The sequence below is a fragment of the Scatophagus argus genome, chromosome 16, assembly GCF_020382885.2.
Source record: "Scatophagus argus isolate fScaArg1 chromosome 16, fScaArg1.pri, whole genome shotgun sequence".
Lineage (NCBI taxonomy): Eukaryota > Metazoa > Chordata > Actinopteri > Scatophagidae > Scatophagus > Scatophagus argus.
In genome coordinates, this window is record NC_058508.1 from 1 (window position 1) to 10,213 (window position 10,213).

Here is a 10,213-nt window from a genome sequence, read left to right on the forward strand (position 1 = left end):
ATGTCTATCTTATCTAATGTAGCCGTCTTACAGGAAGATTTATCCATTATAACACTAACTACTGCCTCACCTGCTCCTCCCACAGAAATCCCAGTAATAACGGGACCAGACCTGGACCCCCAGCCGGAGAGTGTGGTGACTACACCTACTCAAATAGAGCATGGGGAGAAACAAATGATGAGATGTGGGTCTGACAAACAAAACAATGCTGACGACCCCAACAGAAATATTCTCTCTGATCCCCCCACTCTAAAGAAAGCGCTCACCTCCGGCGAGCGGGGTCCACAGAGCCACTCGGTGCTGATACACAGAAATCCAGAGGGAGACAGAAATATAGGTCAGGTGAATCAATATTTGGAACGAAAAAACCTCACCAAAACATCATAAAGCTAGACCTGGACTTAAAATAATGGACTGGAACCTTCATGGCACAAGACCTGTCTGGTTCATCGGTGATTCCAACTTGAACCGCATTCCAGCTTTTAACAGCAATCAAATACAGATAGACAGTTACCCGGGAGCATCAACTTACCATCCTTGGAAGCTCCTGGAGAAGACTGCTCCTCACCCTCACGTGAAGGTGGTTGTGCTGTCCGTGGGAATTAATAATAGAAATCAGGACCCACAAAAAACTACAAATAAACAACTAAGGATATTGTACAAAAGAGCCCAAATAAACATTTCCCAATGCTATTATTTTTTTTCCATGCATTAATTACTCATCCCTCCTTCCACAGGAACAGAGAGATCATTTGATTTGAATTGAATTGAATTGAATAATTTGGCGGCCATTAATTTCTGTATTTCCACTCACCTCCCTTCCCTAAGTCCAATTCCAGACAGCCAATTTACTACAGCTTCGGACAACATCCACTGGACAGTAGTGACAGCTGAGAATATATTCAGACATTGGTGCTCGGAACTGAAACTAAATTTTTAAATTTTTCACACCCGATACAGGTATCCGGCGGAGGAAATAATTTTTTTCCTCTGCCGGGACGCCGCTGCTCTCCTCATCCCCCTCCCCTGATGACGCAGCAAACGGAGCGGACCCGCAACCACTCACGCTGAATCGAATTGCCAATATGGCAGCCAGCAACTCTGTCCCCCGGAGCCCATATCTCACCTGAGGTTCAGAATTAAACATTTTAAATTTATCCACACTGTTCCGGCCCACCCACGGCCAAATGAACGTATTGCACTGAAAAAAAGGAAATACTGGGTCTTTGAATTTACAAAACTGACTTAGTAAAAAGCAACATTTATTTAAATTCCATTTGTGAACGTGGTTTAGTAGTAGTAGACTTAAGTTGTTTATGCAGCATGTGGAACTAACTGGTTTCTTTCAAGTTGAATCATATTGATCAAATTAAAAAAACAAACGTATTCATTCATTCATTCATTCATCGAGTTTAGTCTCTGCTGATTTGAATGTCGCCAGCAATTGTCATTAATCCCCCCGGAACAGAAGGGGGCGCTTCCACGCCGGTTACGTGCCAGCAAAAAAAACAGGAAGTAGAACCCTCAAGCGGGAAAGACCGTTGGAAACTGTCCATGCTTTACAGCAAGAGGTCATGACCTAATATCTGTAGCTAAAGGTAAGTTCTCTTCAAATTTATGTTCCAGTTATAGTTACGTGGGCGATAGTCCACTTGAGCGCTGTTTTCACACAGTAATGTAACATAACAGTTACAACAGCCTGTTAACTCCGTGTAGCATACTTGTCGCCAGAGACATTATAGCCCGTTTGCATTCGCCTACACGTTGGAGAACTCTAGCATCGGTGTGTTTTTCTCTGCTGTGCCCGCCCGGCTCCCGGGCCCGCTGCTGACCACAGCACAGCCATTGGGTAGCAACCGTTAGCCGGCTTCGCCCCTGCATGCTCCAGTTGGAGGATCGAGGAGGAGGGGAGACGAGAGCGATTAAGTTAAAGTTAAAAGATTTGAAAGAAAGATAAGAAAGAAAGAAAAGATTTTTTTCATTTTTTCTTGTGCAAATTGTCATTTGTCCAGGTCCATTTTTCACATTTGATTATAAAAGAAGATCAATGCTTTTTTCTGCAAAATATTGCTGGTCTAAACAAGCAAGTGTTAGTCCTTGTATTTAAGGACCTATGGATTTATTTGAACATGATAGCATTTTTCCATCTTGTTTAGAATTTTTGTAATGCAGTGAGCCTTTTTGTTCGGACTTGCATTTTGAGGATGAATGATATGACTAATGATGCTCTTGATTTATGTTGCAGGACTAGGTCCAGGGATGTGGAGTTGTAAGGGGTGTGCAGAAACTGTACCAAGTAGGTCCAAGCTTTTACATCACTACAAGTTAAAGCATCCACATTTTGGACGTAGTTCTCGCTATCCATGTACATACCAGCACTGTCCATGCACATTTAAGACTTGGAATGCCCTTATTGTCCACCAAAGTAAAATCCACACCACAGGTGTTCCTCACAAAAAAGAAGCTATATTCAATTGTCACATTTGTAGCTGTACTGATTTAGCATCAGACAAGGATTATTTTTCTCATATAAATGCACATCTCAAACGAAATGAGACAGTCACTTGTATGTTTTTAGGTTGTGACTTTAAGACAAACATTTATTGTACTTTTAAATCACACAAAAACCGAAAACACCGCCATCACACATTGGTTGATTTTAAACCAGAAATAGTTATAACTACAAGGATATCATCTGTGAATGAACTGGAAGAAAATAGTGAGGAGTGTGTTGAGCAGCCAGATACTGCCATTCCTTCAAACACTCATTCTCATACTGAAGACTTGCAGATGGTCATTGAGCATAGATTTGCAGCCACTTTGCTGAAGTTAGAACATTTGGTCCATGTGCTAACTTCAGCTGTAGATGAATTTCTCGGGGAACTCCATCATTTAATCTGTTCTGCCCCTTTGCCATTATCTTGTGACACTGTGCGTGACATCTTTCTTCAGAGAAACCTGTCTGTTGATGAACTTGTAATTAGAGAAACGGTTGATGCAATTTGTTCTGGCAATCCAGTGCAAAGGTCCATACAAAAAGGAGGATCTCTAAGTACAGCCTATCTGCGTAAGCAGTATTACAAGGATAACTTTGGGGTTATAGAACCAGTTGAATACATTCTTGATGCTAAAAACAAACGCAGTTACCAGTATGTCCCAATATTGAAGTCCTTACAGCAGCTGTTAAATAGAGAGGATATCATTACAAAAGTGGTTGACAGTCATCAAAGACAGGAAGGCACATATTCTGGTGTGACACATCAGTACAGATCCACAAGGGACGGCTCTCTATTTAAGGAAAATTGTTTCTTTGCTGGAAAAAAGCCAAGGATTATCCTAAATTTTTATGTTGATGACTTTGAAACCTGTAACCCACTTGGCACCTCACGAAAGAAGCATAAGCTTTGTGCTGTTTATTGGGTATTGGCTAACTTACCTCCAGGGTCTCATTCTGCATTGTCATCCATCTACTTGTCAGTATTGTGCAAAACCGATGATAGGAACACCTACGGTTATGATAAAATTTTTGAACCTCTTTTACAGGATCTAAAAACTCTTGAGGAGCTTGGTGTTTATGTCCCACTGTTAGGTGAGTCACTTAAAGGTACTGTATTCAGTGTAGTGGCTGACAACCTGGGAGCTCACAGTGTTGCAGGATTTTTGCAGAGTTTTTCAGGGGAATACTATTGCAGATTTTGCACAGGAAGTAGCAGTGATATTCAAAGACATTCAGTAGCATCTGGTGCTTTTAGTCTGAGAACCAAGGAGCTACATCAGACCCATGTCAGACAAGTCAAAGATACAGGTACAAGTTGTTTTGGAGTGAAAAGGGAATGTGTCTTCACACAAAATCTGTCTCATTTTCATGTCATCTTTGGTTATCCTCCTGATCTTGCCCATGATGTGTTTGAGGGTATAATCCCAGTTGAACTTGCTCGTTGTCTGACAGTGCTCATTTCAAAAAAGTACTTCACATTAGCTGAGTTGAACATTGCCATTTTGAAGTTTCCGTACAAATGGGCTGACAGGACAAACAAACCTCATGTTGTGTCACAGAGTTTCTCCAACAGAAAAACAGTGGGCGGAAATGCTCATGAAAACTGGAGTTTGCTCAGGTTTTTGCCTTTTTTGGTGGGATCATGTGAAGGTAATCACTGAGCTTGTTGTTGCCCCCGTACACACTGATGATTCACTAGCTTTTTTAGAAAGCAAAATCCTGGAGCACAGGCAGCGGTACCAAATATTGTTCCCAGACATCAAGCTCATCCCAAAACACCATTATTTGGAACACTACCCCCAAATAATTAGGCTGTTTGGTCCAGTTGTTGGACAGTGGACGATGCGCTTTGAGGCTAAGCACAGCTTTTTTAAGCAGGTCATCAGGCATACAAGGTGTTTTAAAAACATTCCTCTTTCCTTAGCCTCAAAGCATCAACTGATGATCGCATATCATTTGAGTTCTCCATGTCTGAAGTCAGACCTCGAGGTTTCAGCTGTATCCACTCTATCAGTAGATTTGCTCAGAGAGGAAATAGCACAGACCATCAGAAGTTCCCAGACGCACCTGAAGTTCAGCTTGCACAGAGTGTGACAACCAGGGGCATTACATACAGGAAGGGTATGATACTGGCCCACAGAGCAACAGGTGGACTGCCTGATTTCAGTGAAATTGAACAGATCTGCATTTTACACAACAGTGTATTTTACATCGTCATTGAGCTCTGTGGTTGGTACAGACAGCATTACAGAGCCTTTGAACTCAGTCCATCACCCACAAGATCATTCACACTCGTGGCACCCAGTGAACTCCTTGATATCTATACACTTGTTGACTACAAGATTGGATCAGCTCGCATGGTGACTTTGAAAAGACATATTGAAATAAAGGGTGATCTGCAACAATTGAGAGGAGGGTTAATGATAATTTGTAACTTTAAGCCATTAAAAAGCTATAAATTAGAATCCATGGGGTTGTTACTTAAGTTAAAATATTAGCAATTAAAAAAATCTTATATTTAAGTTCATGGGGTGTTAAGTTGTTCTAAGCTAGCTTCATAATTCTATGCAGGGTGTCTACAGGTCCCTGAAGTACTAAAATGTCTGAAATTCAATTAAATAAATATTAGTTATCTATTCTGATATATTTTCCCACCATACTAACATATTTTATACTGGATTTGACATTTTAAATTATATTGATGTCTGATTAATATTCTTTGTGTTTCTACAGAGTAAAGGACTTTGAAGATGACCATGCCTGTGATTGTGAAGATCTTACTGACTGATGGCAGCTGTCAGAGGCTGAGTCTTGCACATGGAGTCCCTGAATCTCTTGAAGACCTTATGGCTGAAGTCAAAAAACAATGCAACCTTCAGGGAAACATCAGACTTCAGTTTATGGACTCGTTGTTTGGGAATGAGTTCATGAACTTAACTTCTGTTTCAGAGGTGGAGGACAGAGGGACTCTACGAGTAATTGATTTGTCAATGCCCACAATGCAACATGAGAGCTCTCCATTCCAACACCTCCAAGAATCAAGTCCTTCCTCAGCAAATGACCTCTCATCACCATTAGGTCAACCTGTGGATACAGATATACTGTCCTCAAATGAGTCTACAAGCTCACGGTCCTCCTGGCCAGATGTGTTTCATGTACCCAAGTTCTCCCATGACGCAGGTGAGTTAAAACTATGCCTACCAGCCCTACACACTTTATTTGGTGCTAACTATATGCTTTACTAAACAGAAAGGTTTTAAGTTTAGTCTTAAAAGTGGAGGTGGTGTCTGCCTCTCGAACCCAGATTGGCAACTGGTTCCACAGCAGGGGTGCCTGATAGCTAAAGGCTCGTCCTCCTGTTCTGCTTTTATGAATTCTGGGAACTGTAAGTAAACCTGCACTCTGTGATCTGAGTGATCTATTGGGAATATATGGGACTATTAGATCCTGCAGGTATGATGGGGCTAGTCCATTTAGGGCCTTATATGTAAGTAGGAGAATTTTAAAGTCTATTCTGAATTTTACCGGAAGCCAGTTAAGAGAAGCTAAGATGGGGGAGATATGATCCCTTTTACTGATTCCTGTTAAAACTCTAGCTGCAGCATTTTGGATCAGCTGCAGGTTATTAATAGAGTGATTTGGACATCCTGACAATAGTGAGTTGCAGTAGTCCAGCCTAGAAGTAACGAAAGCATGGACAAGTTTTTCAGCATCACTCTGAGAGAGGACACTCCTAATCTTAGCGATATTACGGAGGTGAAAGAAGGCGGTCTTAGAGGTCTGTTTAATGTGATGAATAAATGACACATCCTGATCAAAGATAACGCCGAGGTTCCTCGCAGTCGTACTGGAGGCCAAAGTAATGCCGTCCAGAGAGAGAATATTATCAGCTATTCTATTTCTAAGGTGTTTGGGGCCTAGAACAATGATCTCAGTTTTGTCTGAGTTTAATAATAAAAAATTGGAGGTCATCCAGTCCTTTATGTCCTTAAGACATGCCTGGAGTCTGGCTAACGGCTCTGTTTCTTCAGGCTTTAAGGATAAGTACAGCTGAGTGTCATCAGGGGCAGCGACAGCATTAGGGGCAGTCGTGGATCAGCGGTTAGGGTGTCGGACCCGTAACCGGTGGATCGCTGGTTTGATTCCCCGTCCTGGTGTCCATGGCTGAGGTACCCTTGAGCAAGGTACCTAACCCCCACTGCTCCCCGGGCGCTGCACGCGGTCGCCCACTGCCCTGTTTGCTGTGTGTGTGTGCACGTCACTTGGGTGGGTTAAATGCAGAGCACAAATTTCGTTGGAGTGAGTTCCCTCCAATGACAAAATATGTCACTTTAATCTTTAATCTTTAATCAGCATAACAATGAAAGTTTATGCCATGTTTCTGAATAATATTTCCTAGAGGGAGCATGTATAAGGTGAACAGGATCGGCCCAAGCACTGAACCTTGTGGAACACCGAGGCTAACCCTTATGTATGAAGAGGAAACATTATTAACTTGAGCAAAGTGAAATCTATCTGTTAAATATGATTTGAACCAGCGTAGCGCAGTCCCTGTGATCCTAGTCTCATGTTCTAATCTGTGTAATAAAATGCTGTGATCTACAGTGTCGAAAGCAGCACTGAGATCTAGCAAAACAAGTATGGAGACAATCCCGCGGTCTGATGCCATGAGGAGGTCATTTGTGACTTTAACCAGTGCTGTTTCTGTGCTGTGATGGGCTCTGAAACCAGACTGAAACATCTCAAAGAGACTGTTCCTGTGTAGGTGATCAATCAACTGATTTGCAACCACTCTTTCGAGTATTTTAGATAAGAACGGGAGGTTGGATATCGGCCTATAGTTTGCTAAGATGTCTGGGTCAAGTGAAGGTTTTTTAAGTAAAGGTCTAATGACAGTGGTTTTAAACGCCTGTGGTACATAACCTGTTGTTAAGGATAAGTTGATCTGATCTAAGAGGGAAACGCCAATCAAGGGAAAGACGTCCTTGAGGAGCTTAGTTGGGATGGGGTCTAAGAGACATGTAGTTGGGTTAGATTTGTTAATGCTGGAGGTCAGCTCGGGGCGGTCTATGGGCAGGAACCTGTCCAGAGATGGAGTAGGATTAAAAGAGATTTCTAGAGATGGCACTATATCGGCTATTCTGGGAAGATCTTTATTGATTTTTTCTCTAATGTTATTGATTTTATTGGTGAAGAAACTCATGAAGTCTTCACTGCTAAGAGCTGCAGGAATACAAGGCTCAACAGAGCTGTGACTCTTGGTCAGCCTGGCTACAGTGTTAAAGAGAAAACGTGGGTTGTTCTTGTTTTTCTCTATTAATGTTGAATAATAGGCAGTTCTGGCTTCACGAAGGGCCTTTTTGTATGCCAATAGACTTTCCAGGCTCTCTGGGATTCAGCTGATTTGGACGAGTACCACTTCCTCTCCATCCGTCTTGATGTTTGTTTAAGTGTTCGTAAATTTGAATTATACCAAGGAGCTACGGTTAGGTTTGCAAGAGTAATAATTTTTTGTTTATCCACAGTTGTGGTTACTGGTGCACTGGCACAGGGGTCCTGGCCCGGCCATCACCACATTCATCCATTGTGTCTACTTTGGTTGGTTACTGCTTCATGATGGTGCTGTCCCTAAAAAGATGACCCACAGTGAACTCTAGTGGTGAGTATATCACCAAGATCAGAGCCAAGTTTGATTCCCACCTAAAGTGCTATAAGAGGGCAAATCATAACAACATTAAGTGCTAGAAACTGCAAATCACACAGCAGATAAGTGCTATTCATGTCAGTATACACACGAGGAGTATAAGGATAAGAAATAAGTGCTATGTTAAAAACAAATTATACACACAATAAAATGAATAAAACCATGCAATAAAAATAAGAATAAGAACCTGGGTGGGGACCATAAAGTGCTTAGCTCATATCAGTATTAAACTGTAAAAAGGTAAAATATTACTGAAATTACAAGTTGTTATATTATAAGACAGAGGGCAAGGGAACAGTAACCATAATGGTAACAACTGTACACAGATAAGGTGTAAGTTTTCATTGTTTTAGTCTCAGCAGGTAGCACAGACGATAAATCAAGACAACACAGTCCTTTTCCGTTAAGAGCACTTTTTAATTTTTATTGATATTATTTTCTCAGATGGTGTGAGTGATGGTGTCCGTCCACTCCCCCCCTCCCCCCACTACCTAACATTGAGGCCTAAGGGGGTCCTGGTTTTCAACCGCTCAATCCACCATCCCTCCCTCCATCTCCGCTGACCTCCCGTCCACGTGGCACAAGTTTCAAGACCCATTACGGTCAGTTGCTGGATGGGATGAAGGCGAAAGTGAGTCACCAGTGGAGTTTGCAACTTGCCCTGCCTGATGTTGTAGAGGTGTTGCTTAATCCTCTCCTGGATACTGTTCATTGTTTCACCTATGTATAAGAGATTACACTGCTGGCACTGAATGCAGTAAACTGCATTTTTGTCTTGGGGAGAGAGATGGTTATTTACTGAAATGCCCCTCCCACTGTATGGGTTAAAGAAAAATTTCCTGTGTATGAATGTCCAATTTGAATGTTGTTTATTTTGTGCAGTTACATTCCTCTGAAAAGCTGCCTGAACCAGCATATCCTTAAGATTTTTATTTTTCCGAATTTTAGGTAAAAGGTAAAAGCGGCGTTCACGGGGGTTGTTCGGTCCAAACAGGAAGTCCCTTTGCTTAGCCGAGATGAATTTTTTGTGGTACAGGTTTTGAATAATTGAACAGATTTTCTCCTGTGTGGACTGCTGGAGGCCCGCTGTAATTGGTTTATATTTTGTGTTAGTTAACTGTCTATTGGCCTCCAATGCATATTGTTGTTTGTCCATTATAACTATTTTTGACCCTTTATCAGCCGGTTTAATTACAATATTTGGATTATTTTGAAGAGTTCTTATTATTTCCCGTTCCATCTGATTGGCCGAGTTATTGTTATTTAGTGCGTAACGGGATGTATGAATTTACACTGCGCACGTCCCGGCGGATTAATTTTTTAACACGGTCGTCCAGATGTTCCCACGCAGGTTCCCAATTAGAAGTAAGTGTAAAAGGTTTTTGTTTTGATTTCTGATTTTGGAAATGGTCGAGTAATTTAATTTTTCTGTGATATTGGTAGAGGTCCCTGCGGAGTTCCTCTACATCAAACGAAGGCGGAAGGGGAATATACGTGAGACCTTTTTCTAATACCTCAATCTGAGCGTGAGTGGGTCGAAACAGCGTGGATAAATTTAAAATGTTCGATTCTGATCCCCAGGTAAAATCTGGGGTCAGAGGAGCAGAATTGCTGTCGTCCGCATGAGCAGTGCGATTCAGTGCGAGCAGTTGCAAATGCGCTCCGTGCGCTACGTCAATGGCGGAGGGGGAGGAGGGGAAAGAAGGAGACGGCGGCCCGGCGGAGAGAAGAAGATCATTCCCTCTGCCGGATGCCTGCATCGGCTGTGGTAAATTTAAAAATTTAGTTTTAATTCTAAACACCAATGTCTAAATATATTTCCTGCTGTCGCTGCTGTCCAGTGGATGTTGTCAGAAGCTGTAATGAATTGACTGTCTGGAATTGGATTTAGGAAGGGGAGATGGGTAAGAATGCAGAGATTAATGGCTGCCAGATTGTCATTCTGTTCCTGTGGAAGAAGGGGTGAGTAATTAATACATGGAAAATAAATACTGGCATTGGGAAACGTGATT

The 10,213-nt window shown here is 41.9% G+C and overlaps 1 protein-coding gene across 1 annotated transcript; it reads left to right on the top strand.

Moving 5' to 3' along the window:
- Window positions 1-1,452: 1,452 nt before the first annotated feature.
- Window positions 1,453-9,973, top strand: LOC124072827. Its single transcript, XM_046414534.1, has 5 exons — window positions 1,453-1,598; window positions 2,246-3,367; window positions 5,576-5,677; window positions 9,645-9,695; window positions 9,783-9,973. Exons 2-5 carry the CDS (start codon window positions 2,260-2,262, stop codon window positions 9,971-9,973), a joined length of 1,452 nt encoding a protein of 483 aa, XP_046270490.1. The 5' UTR covers window positions 1,453-1,598; window positions 2,246-2,259.
- The last annotated feature ends 240 nt before the right edge of the window (window positions 9,974-10,213 follow it).

Excerpts from the sequence above, each read along its gene's own strand:
- LOC124072827 (XM_046414534.1), top strand. The coding sequence starts at position 2,260 with ATGTGGAGTTGTAAGGGGTGTGCAGAAACTGTACCAAGTAGGTCCAAG. Across the intron at positions 3,368-5,575 it reads TGTTGATGACTTTGAAACCT|GTCAACCTGTGGATACAGAT; the intron begins GTAACCCACTTG and ends CATCACCATTAG. Across the intron at positions 5,678-9,644 it reads CAAGTTCTCCCATGACGCAG|AGGTCCCTGCGGAGTTCCTC; the intron begins GTGAGTTAAAAC and ends TGATATTGGTAG.